Genomic DNA, 18,276 nt, shown 5'->3' with positions numbered 1-18,276 from the left:
CTGCTGCATGTTCTTGGATGTGCTGGTGATGGCACACCTGGAGTATGTGGTCCAGTTCTGAGCTCCCCAGTATGGGAGAGATGAGAACATACTGGAGTGAGGGTCACAATGATGATGAAGGGACTGGAGCATTTCTCCTGTGGGGAAAGACAGAGAGCTGGGACTGTTCAGCTGAAGAAAAGGATCAGAATCCAAGGGATGCTACTGAAGTTTATAAATATCTGAAAGGATGGTGCAAAGAAGGTTGATAGGCTCCTCTGAGGCCAGTGAAAGGACAAGAGGGAAGGGGAGCAAACTGAAACACAGGAAACTTCATTTTTGTTAAGACCCAGTCTTATTTGCTCAGAGAGGTTGTGAAGTCTCTGTCACTGCAGATGTTAAGAATCTGACTGGACATGGCCTTGGGCAACCTGCTTTGACTAGGGAAGTTGGATTTGACAAATGGCCTCCAAAGATGCCTCCTGACCTCTACCATGCTGTACTTTCTACAAAAACACTTCAGTCAAAATTTTACTAAACTTTCTGGGAACAATGCAAAAATCACTGGATTCATAGAGGTGAAAGCTTGCTTAATCCTTGAAACATCCACTTGAAATTGCCAGAAAACTTACATTGATATTACAGTGATTATAAGAGTGACAAAATTACAATGGCTGTATAAACTGTATATGCTCATTGGTTTTGGTCTAGAAATCTTGTTCCAAGTCAGTGTTTTAAAACTTTGTAAGGACACTTCTTTACTTTTTTTCTTAATTTCTGAGTGAATTATAATTGGAAATGTTTTTGTTATCTTCCATAGATTAAAAACAAGTGATTTTTTTTTTTTTTTTTTTTTTTTTTTTTTTTTTTTTAGGATGCATATGCTGGGTGTTTTTTGGTCTTAGGCTAAATACCGTCAGAGATTTGAAGCAATGAAACCCAGAAAGCTAACACCTTGCCTTTGCATAACTCAAGTGCTCAAGGTGTTATGTTATGATTGTCTTCTATACTGGATTGCTAGGAAAAACTTAAATTCCATGGGGTTATAAATTTCATTTCTTTTTAAATAACTGTAGTCTGCACACTGCTGTCACTGAAATGGGTCCTACATGGTCTGTATCCAGAGATGCTTAGTTAACTTCCTTTCAGAAACATCTAAATGGCATTTGTGTAATTTTGAAAATGTTAACAGCATACAATCTTTTTTGAAATCTTTTGATTTAATCCATTTTCACAAGGAAAGTAGGATACTTTGATTAAACTTGTCTTCCTGTCTTTTTTTTTTTTCTCTCCCTGCACAACTAGCTCAACTTGTAGTAACTAGTGGAAGTTTAATCCAGTATTCATAGACCTAATTGTGTGTTATAAAGCTAATTAAGCAGCTAGAGGTTGTGTGAACATACCAGTCAAATATGCCAGTCAGCATGTGCATGTGAAGGACAACCTGGTGCATACCCAGCTACCTGTAGCCTGTGCCTGTGTGCTGGGATGGGGTTGGGAGTTGCAGTGAAAGGCCAGAGAAGAGGTGGGCAGGAGCTGGCACTAATGGGGCATCCACTGATATGTAGGAGGCCAAACATTCTTAGTCTTCTATTTAGGAAATTGGAGCATGTAGTTATATGTAGGAGCCATGTATTACTATTTAAATCTCAGGAACTGGCTTCTGTTTGTGATAAGCTTGTGATAAGCTGTGATAGAGAGTTTTAGAGAGGAATGATGATAGAGTCTAGGAACTTGGGTAAAAGAGAGGCAGCTCTGAGGAGGTGGATCCAGAAAGGGCTTTAATATTTGGAGTAAAAAAACGGGGAGTGAGGAGAGTTTAGGATTACAGCCTTTGGGTTGTTAGAAAAGAAAAACAGGAAAACTTCTGACTGAAAGATTTGGGATAGAAGAGACACTGGAATATGAGTGGGCAGAAAAATTTAGTGTTGTGAATAACTTTTCAGTGCTACTGTCTTTAGCTGCCTGTCACAGAGAACAACAAAACATTGTCTTTTTTACTGTGAACATTGTTTTCTGAAGATGTTCAAACAAGGTTGTTTGTGATGTCTGCCTGATTTGAAACTCTGCCTTAACTAGAAGAGAGCTACTTGCATATATACAGTTTTTGGCTTGGCTTCCTTCTTTGTCCAAGCAATCTTGTTTACTTGTGCCTGTGCAGGGTCTCTGACATCTGTTGTCTCTGCTTCCTTTCTGGTATGCAGAGGGGCTTTTTTTTGTGGGGATGGCTTTTCTGTTATGCAGAAGATTAAACTAGTTGAGCACAGCGATCCCTCTGACCTTATATCCTGTGAATCACCTCCACAAGTGCAAGTGAGCCTAATAGTTCTAATTTGGGCAGAGAAAAAGGAGCAGATGGCTAACACCAAGTTGTGGATTCCATTTTCTTTATAACCACTTAGAAATTCAAAGACCTAATCTGTGCTCATAACAAAGCCAGCTGTAGTAAATCTAGTTTGTGATTTTATTTGTGTTCATAAATTTACTTTTATCTTTTTTTTTTCTTTAAGCACCTTCCTGTTGGTTGCTTAGAAACATCTTCTTTGGTAGATTTTAGGCAGGAGTTATCTGCCTTTCTCTTCTCTTCCCATGTGCTGGGCAGTTTGTGAAATATGTTCTTAAATGTATTTGTATTGTATGTGAAAGCTTCACAGCGCTGTCTTGCAGTGGGACCTGATGCTGCTTGGTTTGACTTGGTGTTTAGGGACCCATGGCAAGCTGTTGGAGTGACATGTGGGGTTTCTGGCCCTGGTGACTGTATGCAGCAGCCTTGTTTACTGCCTGCAATTCTGGAGCAGCCTGGGGACACTGTCTACAGCTCTTGGGTTTGCACTGTCATCCCATAAAAACAGCAGGGTCACTGGCTGACCAGTGTGGGCTGTCACGCTCTGTGTTGAGCATTATTTCTGTCTACTGAGAGCTTGGTTATCTATACCTCCCTTTTAATCATCATTCCAATGTGCTGAGACCACAGCATGGCGTGTTAGGTTGCTTTTGTCGGGAGGTATGGAAACAGCTATTTTAATGTTCCTTCAGCTGTGAGGATGCCTTCCTCTAGGTTATCAGTTGCTGGGGGATTTTTTGTTGTGAAGTAAACACAATTTAGCTTAAACTTACAGTACACTTCAGTGAGAAACAGAGGGTGGTCCTCATTACTTGTTTATGGTGTCTTGTTTTTGGTAGTGTCTGCTGTTGGGAAACAGCAGGTAGTGAGGTGCATTTTTTTTTTTTAATTTTTTTTTAAATTTTTTTTTTTTTGCTAATGCTTATATTGTATAGTTTGGTCTATACAGAAAACTTAGAATTTGGGTAACTGCGTTTTGCAGGGCAGTTGCTGTAGGCAGATGTTGTTGCCTTTTTTTTTTTTTTGTTAGATACACTATTAATATTGCTCTGATTTTGCCTAACTGCTGAAGTTTGGAGAGAGAAGGAAAAGGAATGAGGGAAAGCTTTGTGCATACCACTGATTGCAGAAATTAAAATTGCAGCACAAAGGTGAAAGTTTACAAGCAAATTATGTGTTGCTGGAACTATTTTTTTTCTACCCTGGTGTTGCAAGAGAAGAGAGAATATGCAGAACAATCTCAGCTTTTGCTTTTTGTTCCTTTAAAAAAACAAAATATCTTATCTTCCCCCTTTCCCCCCAATCCTTAAAAAAGGCTCAACCCAAAACCTGCTGATAAAGATCATTCTGTGTTGATAAAGTCAGTGGCCAATACTCCTAATGAGCTCGGGGTGCTTCTGTGAGCTTGGTGGTCACAAACTGGTGCTTCATGGCTTGCTTGGCTTTTTGCTTCTCGGTAACAGGGATAAAAACTATGCTGGTTTCCATGCTCAAATTTTAGGTGCTTATTTTATGTCTTTTGCTACATGAATTAGTCTGAGTTTGACAAAAAGATAGTTGCTTTCAAAAGGCCTTTTCTGTCCAGGAATACAAACCTTATCCCTCTTTTTGTTACTGTTGTCAGGGTTTCATAGGTGTGCAAGTCTTGGGAGGGGCGATATCTACGATAGATACTCCCAATTGCCTAAAGGCTTAGGCAAAGGGATGTTTCTAACTTCGTTACATTCCAAGTATCTTAATTGAAACCCACAGGCTAATTCTTTCTTTTATTTCTAAATTCCTTTGCTGAGAACCTAAATAATGAGGTGGTGAAGGCAAATTTAAGTCTTCAAATGTGAGATGACCCTTGGTAATGTGTGCTGGAGTGGTTGGGCAATTTCTATATTTTATTTGCCAATCAAGTCTATGCTTCTCCAGGGCATTTTCATTTTAGTGCTGTTCTGCCAGCTGTTTTGGGTGTGATAACTTCTGTCTTTGAAAAGCTAAATAATGCAGTTCTGTCATGCAAATATGTAATGTGTTTTGGGGAAATAAGAAAGTTCTCTTTCAGCATGAAACAGAGGTTGAGTAGAGGACAAATTGCAATCCAGTGAGGCTTTTGTTTTTACCTCTATTTTTAGATAATTTAGGTTCCTTTTTGCTCTCCAACATGATATTCATGAGGTAATTAGATTGGACTTGAACTGTGTTTTCAAGGTGCCCCAAACGAAATTAAAGGACAGTGTTGTGGATGGAGAGGGTATGTAAGGCTACAGAAGCGGCTGCTGGGGGCGACTGAGTGCCAGGACACAGCCTGGGCATCTGATCACAGGAGCCTGTTGTTCTGAGAGCACTGCAGTTGGGGGCACATACATCATCTTGTGTAACAGAAAGAGGCATCTGGAATAGGAAGCTTTTCTTCTCTCTTTTGTCATCACAAGAGTTGAATTTTGTGTGTGTGTCTAGGTTTGTTTTTATTTCCTCTTAAAGGAACAAACTGTTCTGACATTGTCCATTACTAGTCCGTTAAGTCACTGGAGGGCAGGCAGTGAGAGGAAACAGTCAGTAGGTAATGAAGCAGAATTTGGCCCTGAGTCAGTCCTTGGCTTTTATTGTCAGGCTGCAGCAGTGTGAAAGGAAACAAATGTTTTAGCAACTTGGTGAATTTGTTTCTCACTGGGCTGTAACTTGATGACATTTTTAATGTCTTGTGTGAGAAGTTGACTGGCTGGATTGCTGTGTTCTTTGCTGAATAGTGATATTGTTTTTTTTACTGAATGTGGCTAATTTTTTATCCGAATCATTATGTCAGCCTCCAGGGGTTAGCCTTACAAATTTGTGGGAATCTATAGAAAATTACTTTGAGGGATAAAATAACTTGTCAATGTTGCTATCCAAGCACCAGCATTTCAGTGGTTTTTTTTTTTTTTTTTTTCTTCCCAGGGGTTTATAGGAGAAAGCTTGACAAAACTGTAGCTGTATTAGTCAGTTACAAAAATCCTAGTTTTAGGGGCTTTTATAAAGCAAACATAAGAGTAGAGTCTGACTGGCAATGGTTGTCTATGGATTTTATAACTGACCAGGATGTTTTAGGAAGATGGGACTTGTGGGGTTCTTATTCCTTGCTTAAGAAATAGAAAGGATGCACTGCTCCTTAGGGGATAGTAGGAGTGCATACATTCATATTGTTTTGTTCACCAAATCTTTCATCAAGACTAAGTAGTTCATGATTATCAGAGATGTGGGGTTTGGTGGATGTTTTTTCCCTCCCCTTCCTAGAAAATCCCGTTTTTGAAAAGAGAGAAAAGGGACTGGATTTTTAGTAAGTGCTGTGTGTGGTAATGCAGCACACCTAGAAGTAGCACTGCCACAAACTGGGCTGTGGTGTTGGGGAGCAAGGCCTGCTGAGGGAGTCTTGGCAGGCTGAAGCTGGGGAATGCTGAGGAGAGCTCCCTCCTCCTGCCATGCGTGTGCTCAGGAAGGGGCTGAACCCACCAAGGGGTGGGGTGTGTAGAGTTCCTACTGCACAAGATTTATAAATGCAGGACCCTTTTCATAACAGTTGCTGTCCTTTTACACAGTCATACAACTGTTCTTGGCCCCTCTGTTCTTAGCCTTTATCATGCTAAGGAGTAATAATGTTAAAAGAATGTGATACCTTGAACTGTGGTGTTACTCCTTAGTCTCACAGATGCTTAAGGAAGGAAAAAGGCAGATGGAGCCTTAGGAAAGCATTGTGGTACAGAAGGGTGTAGTTGAGGTTGTTGGCACAAAAGGGGCAGACTGGTTAATGAATGATATTTAAAAGGAGAAATATGTTTAAATCTCACTATGTTCAATACAAATAGTGTTTGCAGTTAAAGCTAATGGAAAACATTGCTCCAACAGTGGCAGTTGGACCAATTTAGTCCATTCTTGTGTCTTAAAAAGAAAAAAGAAAACAGACTTGTAGGGGACAAATGGATTAAATATATTTTAAAACTTTTTTTAGTTTCATCTTGTCTGCCAGGCTCCTGTGAGACGGATACTTAGGATCTACCAGGAAGTTACTTGGTTCTATCTGTCTTTGATGGCAAGGAGCTGTATGCCACTGAGAGGAAAAGACAGGGTTAACAAGGTATCTTAGGTAATTATACTTCCTTGAAACAATACCTTGAATTTCAACATTCTGAGCATGGCATGCTATAGCTATCTTGAAGCTTGCTCAGAAAAATCTTTTCAGTCATTGGGCTTTGATGTCCACTTGAGCTTGAGGTGTGACTCAAGAGTAGGGTCTGTTGGATCAGCTTTAGATGCCAAAGAGAAGAGGAATGGAAGGGTGAAACAATGGCTCCTGGCTGACATGCACCTTTGTGTCCTAAGCAGGTTTTCAGCTGTAGCCTAAAAGAAGTCCAGAACTAAGGTTTTAATTTAGATTGATATGAGCAGTTTCATACAGTTTAAAATCTTCAACTGTCATGAAACTTCATTTCTTACTGATGTGACTTGTATCTAGACTGAGCTGTAGCCACTATTCCTTGCTGTTAGGTAAAACATACCTGGTTGTTGGTTTCTGTATGTAACAGCTTTTTGGCTAGATATATTAGATGTGAATACATGGATAGTGTGAGCTTCAGATATGTGTTGGGCCAGAAATGAGAAATGTTGAGGTTATATAGATAAGAAATGTTCTGGTTGTATTCTGTGATTTAAAAATTTTTTTTTAATATTTGGATTTTAATGAAATGCTATTGTAGAACAGTCTCAATTGCTGCTGATGTATATGATCTTATAAGTAGTGCTTTTTAATCATAATCTGATACTGCTTCAGAATGCATAAACTTTCATGATTGCATGGAAAAAGTGAAGTAGAAAATTTGAGTTGCAAGCAGGCTTTCTCTATGGCTTCATTCCAAGTGCAGGGACAGTTAGTCTGAAAACCATCGTGGTTTGCTACTCTGTGGAATGGATTCTGGAAAAATTGATGCCAGCTGCCACCAAGAGGTTCTGCAAGAGAGCGTTCCAGACAGCAGCGTGTTGTGGTCGCCTGAAGGGTATCTCAAGACTGGTCTGCAAAGAAGCTGGTGGAGTCTTGAAGAGCTCTTGGAGACTCCTCATCTGGGCTGCAGCTGTCCAACAGTTTGCCTGGTGTAAGGCACTGACTGCCCTGGCTGTGGTTTGTGCAGGGATTTGGAGGTTAAAGCCTTTGACAGGCTGCATGTATGTATTTTCTTGTCTGCGGCAAGCAGACCTGGAAATCCTTACTGGGTGAACCTCCCTTGCCTAGTCTGGTTGTCAGCAGTTATTTCACTGTCATTTAAGTACAGGTGATGAAGCACAGGCTCACCTTTAGCAGTGCTCAGTGCAATTTACCTAAGATGTGTCCTGTGATACAGGCAGGAGTGTCTGTCCTGTGCTGGAGGTGACTCACCCTGATTTAGTGGGACAGGCTCTGGAAAAATTGCAGGTGACTCCTAAATGGCTTCCTTAGGCATCCTGGGAAGCTGCCCTCTCTCTGCCCAGCTGGAGGCCACTGCTCCTCCCTCTGCTCTGACCTATGGGTGCTTGCCTGCCCTTTTTCCTTGTCCTGCTGGGTCCTTCTGGCTGTCTCCCAGACCCTAGGTGGTGGTACTTTGGTGTCTGAAGGGAAGGGCTGCTGAGCCCTTCCCACACCTTAGCTGAACTTGTTTGTGACTGATCACTAACACGCTTCTGAACCCAGGTACAAAAGCAGCTGAGGGTGGGTAAGGCTGCCAGTGCTTCAAGGGTTGTCCCAGCAACTTTGCTACCACAGAGGCTATTATCAGCATCAGAAGCTTGAGTAAGGGCCTCAGAGGCTTTTGGAGTAATGCATTCAGGCAAAAAGGTGTTGACAAAATCTGTTAATTAAAAGCCCGTGGTTTCATAGGTTGTTTTTCACCAGATGGGAAGCTTGTGAATTTTATGCATCAGAAACCCGCCTGGGAGGTGCTGTGAGGCTGATTCTAATGCAAAGGAGCTGCTGTGGTTACTAGCAAAGGCAAAACATTTGTGTGACTCTGCAAGTACCAAAGTGTTGTGGATGGTTGTACAGCTTTATTGACAGATATGGCAAAAAATTCTCCCACTTCTCAGGACAGTGTTTAATGTGACCTGTACTGAACAATCTAGGATTAAGAAGAATGCACTTTCACTCATTGTTTTCTTATTCTCTCTCTCCAGATGAACACAATGATGTACAGAAAAAAACCTTTACGAAATGGATAAATGCTCGGTTTTCCAAGGTAATGTTGGTTTGGATGTGCTACTTTATTTTGTTTGGTTAACTGTTTAGAATAATTTTGGTTAAATAGACTTTGCTCTTACTCTTGTTGAATATTCCTGATGAAATGTCAGTGTGTAGTGAAAACAGATAAAATAGTGTAGTGTTTGTTCCCTTAATTTACTCATGCACATAAACATTTCATACTATATTTTAAGAAAAAATGAAAGCTTCTATTTGTTAATATATCAGAATAGTTATTTGCATGAGCATGCCTGCTTGGTTTTGTTTAGTTTTGGTTTAGTTTATTTCTATGTGCAATTTTCAGAGTGCATTGCAGCAGATTTTTGAACCATCGTCACTCCATTGCTGAGTCAGCTTTACTCACTCTGCAAACCTCTAGTTGAAGCCACCTGGTGTTGCTACTCGAGCCTTGACTGAAATTTTATATAATTACTTTCTCATTTTGAATTTTCCTCAGCTCTCATGCTGTACAGTTCTCATTTTAATTCTCTTTACTGGCTTGAAACTTATTGAGGATCTTTCATGGTTTGAGATGATAAAGGAAGTGATGCTTGCTTTGGAATGCTATTTAAAGCCTGCTTTTTACACTGTTCTGCTGATAGGAAAAAATGACATTTTGCCCAGGAACATAGGCATCTGTGGAAAGTTTTCCTACTTCATAGTTTGAATGTGTGAAAGAACCTGGAATATTATCAGGGAAAACTCATGTTTTTTTCTACCTAGTGTGGTGCTGCAAATGGGGTAACTGCTATTTAACTTTTATTGGAAAGTGGCATGTGAAATCCTGAAAGCAGATATAAATATCTGCTATATATAAGGGGGTGTGTGTGGTTTGGTGGTGGTGTTGGTTTTTTGTTTGTTTGTTTTAATAAAGCTGTAACAGTGCTTTAGCAATGAGTGGCTGCTTCTGGACTGCTGCCCTTCTGAAGTTCTTGATCATAATGTAAGGATTTTTTACCTTCCTTTCCTTCCTGTGCAACAGGACACTGGGCAATGCAAGGCTTGTGGCCTTGGTTGAATCATTTTGGCTTGGGTTTGTTTTGTTTGAAAGCTGATATCCTGCACTCTTCATCCAATGCATTCTTGGCTAGTTTGCTCTTTGGAGGAGGCGTGTGTGTGGGTAACTAACTGGTTGCTCTATGCTCAGCTTTCGACTGCTGCTCAGAGCAGTGGTGGTTCTGCAGGAGGAGCATTAGGCAGGGCAGGATCATGTAAGGAAAGAAAATGTGGTGAGAAAGAAAGGACTGAATGTAGTCATGTAGCTGGCCTAGAGATGGCATGAACATGGAAATGACTGTGATACTGAGAATGAATGACAGGCATACTGAGAATGTGCTAGGTGACTCATCTGTGAGTGCTGTAGGCATTGTATTGAAGAAGGTAAAATAGTTTTCGGTCATTCTACTTGTAGTCACAGGGATGTAACTTTTATACAGCGTCTTTCCTTCTATGCTGCGTAATCAGACAGATCCTGCTAAGCTCCTGGATTTCCCTGGGACAGGGTATGGTCAGATACTCACAGGATTTGAAGCAACTATAGCTTTGTAACTCTGTAACTTCATGGCCCATTAAACACCTGAAGCTATGAAAGCCTTGCTAATGATTAAAGAGACTCCTATAAAAGCACTTTCTCCCAACTGCTGCATGTCCAATTCAAACTTGAGCATGGCTATTTGGCATGACAAGACACAGATTTATTAAGACTGGCATGTTCAAATTGCAAGGAAAATGATGGTGTTAAGTAGAAATCACCTCATGTAAGAAAGTCTAGTTTCAACTGTACCTTAAAAATAGAAAGGGACTGATTTCAATCCTGTTTGTGTCAAAGTTTTTTTATGTACCGAGTCATTTGGATTGTTTAAAATTCCTTTTCTGTCAACTAGATTGATTTAGCTGCTTAGTAGGGTAGAGAGATTTTAGAGGTTAGTTAAATGTAATCCGACTTACATTGCAGAAAACAAAATGGTAACTTAGGTATTTTGTGTGGCATTGCAAATTTCATTCCAAGAATTTTACTTGTCCTTCCATGTTAATTATATTGTACTTGCCCTTCATTTAAGCAAATAAAAAGTAATCTGTTGAGCCTTTATAAACTAGCTTAGCATACAAAAATTGTAAAATTGCATAATGCTGAGTTTGATTTAAGTCAATTCAATGAGGTTTTACAAAGAAGCTAGAAAGAGAGTAGACTCTTTCCCTTCTCTCATCAGAGAATAGGTAGGTAAGTAAAACACTTAGTAAAACAAGTATCTCAAGTGTGCTGTGAGGTGCCTGCTTTGGTACCCTCATGGGTGACATAGGAGTTCTTGGTGTAGTTCCCAGTACAGTAAATTGGTTTCGTGCTCTTGGTTTAAACTCTGCTAGAATAATGCCTTTTATTTGTGTGTGTTGTTTGAAATCAAGGCACAAACATTTAAAGTGCATCATTTTAAGGTCAAAAAATATACTCAGCCAAGACTCATTGCTCTCTTACATACCTTAGGAAAGCTGTACACACTACAACTCACAAGCCTATGATGGCTTTGTAGTAAGGATATTTTGTTAAAATTAAAGGGAATAAAAACTGTTGGAGAAATAGTCTGTTCCCAAGCTTTAACCAATAGGGAAGTTTATGCTCAAATAAATACTGAGGCAGAGCATTTCAGCATGTGTTTATAAAACCATGTGATGTTTTTACTTACTGTATTTTTTCCATTACTCTGTCCAGTGTAATTTCAAGAGTTGGATTTAGCTGTTTTCCTGTGGTATAGCCTTACCAATTAAAGCATCTAGTTGTATGGATAGCTGATATATGTTCTTTACACAATGTAGGATTGTTTTTTATCCTTTTATCCCTTTCTATATTAATCTTCATTAATACTTTACCGGTATGTTATTTTCAGAACACCTTTCTGCAATGCAGAAGTGCTATCTTGTCACAGTGGTTTTTAGCCACTGCAAATAAAGGTAAACATCAGAACTGGCTACTAATTTTTAGTGCCCAATCTGAGACTTTAGCTAAGTTGTCCCAGAGGATTTAACATTTCTTTGACGTCTCTTGATATAAAACAGAGCTCTTGATCCTGATGACAGAATTCAGAGGGTTCATCTCTTCTGCAAACTCAATCAAACCGTCCAAAATATCTAGCTGATTTTCAGATGGAGCTTGATCAACATAGAAAAGGGACTTGAAGATGATTATGTGTGTGTTAGCACAGACTGGCTTTACTGATCTAAGGAAGTCTCTTAATCCAGCACACAGTTAGTAATTGCATGTAAAAGTGTGTTTTAAATGATTCTTATGAGTTACAGGGGAACTTCTGGCTAACAGTGGAATTTGAATTCAAGTCTGGAGGATAATGTAGTGCCCCAGAACCCCTATGTTATTTGTTTCACACAGGTAAAGAGAAAATGAACAAAGATTTTGTAATAAATCCTAGTTTGTCCAAATATCTGAATAGCTTCAATCTTTGTCTACTTAGATGTTTTTATCAGCAGGCCTTGGATTTTTAACTGCATCTTGCAGATCTCTGATGCTTCAGCTTATAATTACAGAGCAAAGTAGTTGGATACTCACACTGGCAACTACAGAAGGTTTCTAGAAACTTGATAGGTATATTAAAGAATTCAGGAGTCTTGTGTCCCACTTTAGGATCCTGCAAGTACAATTCTTTCTGCCCCATTTTCTTTCTTTACTCCTACTCTCTGACCCTGTTTTTGGTTGGTATGTTTGTTTTTTTTCCCTCACTTACTATTACACCCTCTCATGTCAGAAGCCTTGCCTGCCTGGCAAATCCTTGCAAATCTGGAGTTTGGCTGCACTGCTTGTTTCATACCCACTTCTGCTTTTGTCACTATACCTTTTTCCCCATCAAGACCCAGTTTTTATTTTTAAAACTCCAGATCTGTTCCATCTGCCCTTCATTTCCTCTCTCCTGCCTTTACAAGATTTGATGCTTGTGTGGTCAGTCCTATTTTTGCATCTCCCTTTGTCTCAGTGGTACTAACCTTGCTCTCCCTTCACCTTCTTCCAGGAATCAGTCTTTGCTGGCTTTAGTTTTTCTCATTTTCCAAGGTGGTACTTTTCCAAGTTTGCTTTCAGATTGGTTCCTCTCCTCCTCTGCTCTTCCTGAGTTTGGCAGGTGGAGCACAGAGTCAGCACAAGAAACATGATTCCCTTACTTAATTTAGACCCATGGAGTCAGGTCTGTCACAGCCTGTTGGGACTTAGTGCTGTCACTCACTAGAGGAAGTATACAGATCCAGCACTAGCAAACTGAAGCAGTGTCTTTTTACCAAAAACTTGTTTCTTCACATTTGGGAAATTTTCCCACAGGGATGGCAAAAAAAGCTTTATTGCTAGGAAGGTTGTGCTGTACAAAAAGAGCATAAAAGCCTAGAGATTTGTAGTATTCAGTGAAAATGACACTAGATTTCCCTGCCCCTCAGTTATAAGTCTTGGATATGGCAGGCTGTTGAATGGAGTCAGCTGGAGCATTGTTCCAAGGTGTCAGGAACTGCATTCAAAGCCCTTGCATGCCTGAGTGCTGGGCCTCCCTTTCCTTTCCATCATGTGTTCCCCTTGCTTTCCAATACAAGCTCAATTTCTTTTTTTTTATGTACAGAAGCCTTATACAGTTTTACTTGTGCATTTGCAGTGTTCTTGCTGCATGTATTTATGAATCTGCTCCTCCAGGTTCTGTGCTAGTGCCCTGACATCTGCATTGGCCAGCATTGACAGGGCTTGGAGCCAGGCCAGGATCTGCCAGTGTGAATAAAGACAGACATCCCACACTTTTACAGCATCTTAAGCTCTTTTTCCTACTCTGTGGTCTTCCAAAAATGTTTGACTTTATGGTTGGAATAAAGAAGAGGAAGAGGTACAGCTTGAGAGCAGAATGCATCCTTCAGGGCTGAGCTCCAAGTTAGCCTTTGAGAAGGCAAGTGCTCAGTGTGGGGCACATTTCCTCTCCTTGGCTCTGATATGTTCCCTCCCCTGGAAGGACACCAAAGGAAGAGGAGAGTAAACAGGCCAGTAGGAGAACTGATGAGTTGTACTTGGAGTGCTTTGGGGTGTTGTGGCTTTATGTGCATCTTAAAATTGAAACAGTTAATTCCTCATTATACCAGGCACTAATGCATTTGATAACTGCAAAGTCTTCTTTTAGCTTTTTGTGTGTTGTGCTGAATAGATGTTTTCCTCTATTTCTGCTCCTTAATTTTCTTTCCTCTAAGGATTGTTTTGTCATAGTGGTAAATGTCAGGTCCTGTACCTCTGAAGACATTTTTCAGCACTGTTCCTGACCCTTAGTAACTGTGATAAATCTTTTTAAAGGCAAAATTATACCTATTCATGATAACTAATTTCACATGACCTGAGATACCTGATGCCAAAGACATTTCAGAAGTGGTTTTTTTTGAGGGGGAAGGAGAATTATGAAGTTCAGTGTATTAGTCATGCAAGAAAAAGATCAAAAAGATTGATTAGGCAATTTTGTCTGTCCAAGGTGACATCACCTAAGGTGGTGTCTAGTCCTTTTTGCAGTGCAGTTTTTGTGATGCAAACATGGAAATACTTGATGAGTGGTAAAATATTCTACAGTCTAATTACTTCTGATATTTTTCAATGCTGGATTAAGCTGTAAAATGTAACTTCACTCAAAGACAGCAAAGCTTAAAAAGCAACAGCCTTTGTAGAAAAGAGGAATAATCTGGGTGGAAAAGAACTAACATTTGCATGAGCCGGCCTTGAAAAAGTCAATTTTTAATGTGCTTTTTTCATTGTATCTTTTTATGAGAAGACCAAATAAGCTTTCTAGGCCTAGCATATGTATTAGCCAAGAAGCATGAAAGTAATTTTTTCTTCTCTAATAGGTTGTGAGTTATGGTAAGGATGACTACTTTCTAGCATAAAAGCAATAATATGTAGCATTTTGTGATCTCTCCCAGATATAGCCGCAGCAAAAAATTGTCCGTTTTCTGCCTCCCTTTCAATTTCTGCTGCTTTCTGCTCTAAGAACAAGGTGTGGGCAGCATCTCCCTTGCTGGACCTGAAAGCAATGCTCTGGGTTTGGGTGTGATTCTTGAGCTTGGTTATCATCCCAATTGTTGGAGGGTTTGTAGGACCTTCTCAAGCACTAGAGCTGAACCTGGTAGAGGCACCAAAGCAAATCTGTTCCTTTACCTGTTAGCTGCTAATGAGAATAGTCAACCTGGTTAGCAGGAACTTTTTTAAGGGTCCAATTGAAGTTATCTGGCTTGAAAAACTATAAATAAAAGAATAACCTTTCAGTCTTACAAGAGAAATAACTGACAGTGGTAAGTAGGGTCCCAACTGCCCCTGCTGGTACTGTTATATAATGAGGCTTTATTGTAAGCTGATGTTAGTACTGTTACATTAAACATGTTATTGTAACATAGGCTTCTGTAAATGCATTAAGAAATACACTGGAGAGAGAAAGATGTACAGAGTTACTGATGCCTTGTGGTGCTATTTGCCCCTTGTGGTCATGTTGTCAGTTGAGTATTTTAGGTGCTCTGTGAATTGAACTATCTTTAGCTTTTCAGCTTTGCTGCTTATTAAACTCATGTCTGTCATCTAGTAGAATGAAAATTTCCAGCATATCTCAGTGATGAGTATTACTTTCCCCTGCCACCCCGTTAGTCTGGGGTTTTAAATAGCTATTTAGTTGCTTGTAACTATTTTATTTTTGAGCACCAGTAGTTAAAAATAATTTGATCTATAAAATGTCTTCCTCTTATGATTATAGCTTTTTATTTATTTGCTTTACTTGGTATTTGAAATCATAGTTTTGGTACTAGTGTTGTGTTGAGATGCCACAACTCCTTGGAAGTATTCAGCGTGGAGTAGAATATACTTAGTGAAAATATATCTGTCACAGTATAGCTAGTATTTGTGTATGATGTCCTGTAACTCTTCATGTTAGTGGAAGGAGAATGGAAAAAAGTACCACATTTTAATAAAAATACTTCTGTAAACATTGTCTATGGTTTTAAATTAGAAACTGGCAAGATTATTTGTTGATGTGGTTGTTTACTTTATGCAATGACCTTTTTGCTTTCTGATTTCTTTCCCACATTGAGTTCCCATGTGCTGGCCTTATGATGTAGCAGAACGTGACATGTTTTTTACTTGGTCTTGGTCATGATAAAGTGTAGTTGTTGCTCCTATGTTGTTTGAGTTTAAACTGGTTACCATGAGTTACCTGGGAATGTACTTGAACATTATGAATGGTTCATGCTATATCTTTTAAGAGCCCAACCTCTCCAATACTTGTCTATTCTCAAAGGAAAGAGGTCTTTACAGTTCTACTACTACTTTGACCTATGTATTTATTATCTTATTAGATGTTAAAAATTGTCATATATTGGTTAAAAAGAATTAATTAAAACAACTCTCAACTTCATAAAAGTGACATTTGAAGATAGAAGAATCTGATGGAAAATCAGTATGTACTGCTTTCTATGTCTTTTCAGGTTGTTTTGATGTTCCTGAAGTGGCAGATAATGTAAATGGCAACCAGGGCTTTTCCCAGCACTGCTCTGAGCAGCTGGAACTTGTCTGCTGCATTTCCTTAGTAGTGAAGGTCATTTGTATGGTTTTATGAAGTGTGTTACTTTCCTGGTGACACTCAGTGTGCATTAACTGTGAAACTGAGAGGACCTTTCATCCTGATTTTAATGTTGTGACTACAAGGTCCGAATCAGTATACCAAGGAGGACGTGAAACAGAGGTGGCTTATCTCTTATTCTCCAATCTCTTTGGCATTCATTAATTGAAAAAGTTAGGTTTATTAATGTAGCTTCGATAATTATTGATTTAAAGCACAGGTAAATTGTCTGCTACAGATAATTGATATGAGAAAATTTTGTGTTTCTAATTAAACAACTAGGTAAATATTTAACCTTCTTTAATGATTGCCTTTGCATATAATTTCATGTTCAGGAATAAAGAATTTCAGTAGTCATGATAAAATTATAAATAATAGCTGGTCTTTGAAAAAAAGATGGTTTTGTCCTCCTGAGAATTTGTGACTCCCTTTTTTTCCTCTGACTTGGCTCTGTTTGATACAGTTCCCCATTGGTAATAAAGGGACAATTAAGAATGTTCTACTGTAGAACATACTCAAGAATGATCACTGCCTTGTAGCTGTGGTGGCTTTAGTAGAACAAACTCTGAGTGTTGATGGCTGGGTTTTTGACTGTCAGCAGCATTGGATGACTTAAAAAAATCTGATCTGGATTTTGTTTATATCTTCCTTCATTTCCTGGGAATGCTTTCTGGCAAAGAGAAGGAATGATTTCTGCACAGTCATATTGGCTAGCCTGGATGGCCCTTCGTTGTGAGTAATTCTAGATGCACACAAGGAAGTGTGAGTCACCCTCTTAAACCTGATCCAGGTAGAGGGACTTGAAAGACAGCCAAAGGGACATATCAGGGCAGCTGGCGTGAGGAGAACACTGTGTGTGGTATATCCTTCCCAAATAGTTCCGGTATCTTGCTGGAAAGCATAAAACTGATGCCTGAAGTACCTGCTACTTATGGTAGCATCTGGTCTCTACCTCAGAGATCATTAATAAACTGCTGCTTCCTCATGAGATAAATCAACAGAAAAAGTGGTTTCTGCTGTGGATAACTAGCAAAAGTTCTTTGTCTCTTCCCTCCCTTGAGTTCACACAAAGGCTGGCACCAGAATGTTTGTTGGAGTAAATGTAACGTGATGCATTGGATCTGGTTCTGATCCTTGTGTATGTGCCTAGTGGTGCATAACAAATGTTGTCACCATGCAAAGTTCATGAGAACACAAGCAAGCCTAGCCCTTAGCTTATGTACAGTCTCTAGCTTTTATTTTTTTTTTTTTTTTACTTTCCTTTCTCTTGCTCTGCCTCCCTTTCCTTTTTCCTCTTCCTCTTTCCCTTACACCAGCCATGTTAAGTGAATCAACTCCTTTTCTGCTATCAGTGCTCATTTAAAGCACTGGGGAACCAACACTGCCTCTAAGTCTGTTAATTATGTTCTTTTGTCTGTTTTATGAAGCCCTTGTGTCTGTTACAGTAACTGTGTGTACAGCTCTGCTGGCAAAGCCTTCTTGAACAGGCTGAGGGAAAGAGATTTCTGCCAGGATTTTTTTGGTTTGTTTTTTTCTGCTCTTGTGGCAAACATAAGCAAAGCTGAGAAAAACTACCTTCTGTTAACTGATAAAAGTGTTCAGTGAGTGGGATGTGAATGCTTTATACCCTGAACCGGCACCGATCTTCTGATACGAAGTGTGTCCCTGCCGGTCCTTTATGCCGTCTTTGTAGTGTAAACTGGACTCTATTTTGTCTTTGAGAAAGGACCCATTAGCTGCCTCGTATTTGTACAGCGCTTAGCACAATGTGAGCTGCTCTTTAAGTACTTACCAACAGAACCGTGACTAGCCATTTGCCCTTGTGAAGGGCTTGCTATGGTTTGTCACTGTCACTTTCTTATAAGACAAATACTTAAATTTCTCGATCCATTATGCTCAGTGATGGACTGCTTCTCCTTACAGGATGCTGGCAGGGGCTGAACTACTTTGTACTTGTGTAGTCTTTAAGTATTTAGAAAGTGAGTAAACTGTTAGTTCTGAAAAAGAGAAATTTAGATTTCCTTAGCATACTCTATGCCAGACAAGACTCTACAGAGAGAGAAATGCACGTGCTTTTTGCATACTGTAGATTGTGTGATTGTGTATTTATTTCTGTGTGT

At 39.5% G+C, this 18,276-nt stretch overlaps 1 protein-coding gene across 1 annotated transcript in view; it reads left to right on the top strand.

Annotated features, from left to right (window-relative positions):
* UTRN (utrophin) overlaps window positions 1-18,276 on the top strand; it is a 340,746-nt gene that overhangs the window by 48,922 nt on the left and 273,548 nt on the right. Inside the window, exon 3 of the mRNA XM_053972321.1 lies at window positions 8,483-8,544. Within this exon, the coding sequence (XP_053828296.1) occupies window positions 8,483-8,544 (62 nt within the window). The remainder of the gene's footprint in view (window positions 1-8,482; window positions 8,545-18,276) is intronic.

This window comes from Vidua macroura, chromosome 3, assembly GCF_024509145.1.
Source record: "Vidua macroura isolate BioBank_ID:100142 chromosome 3, ASM2450914v1, whole genome shotgun sequence".
Classification (NCBI taxonomy): domain Eukaryota; kingdom Metazoa; phylum Chordata; class Aves; order Passeriformes; family Viduidae; genus Vidua; species Vidua macroura.
The sequence above is the reverse complement of the archived record's forward strand: the minus strand, read 5'-3'. Positions and strand labels throughout refer to the sequence as shown.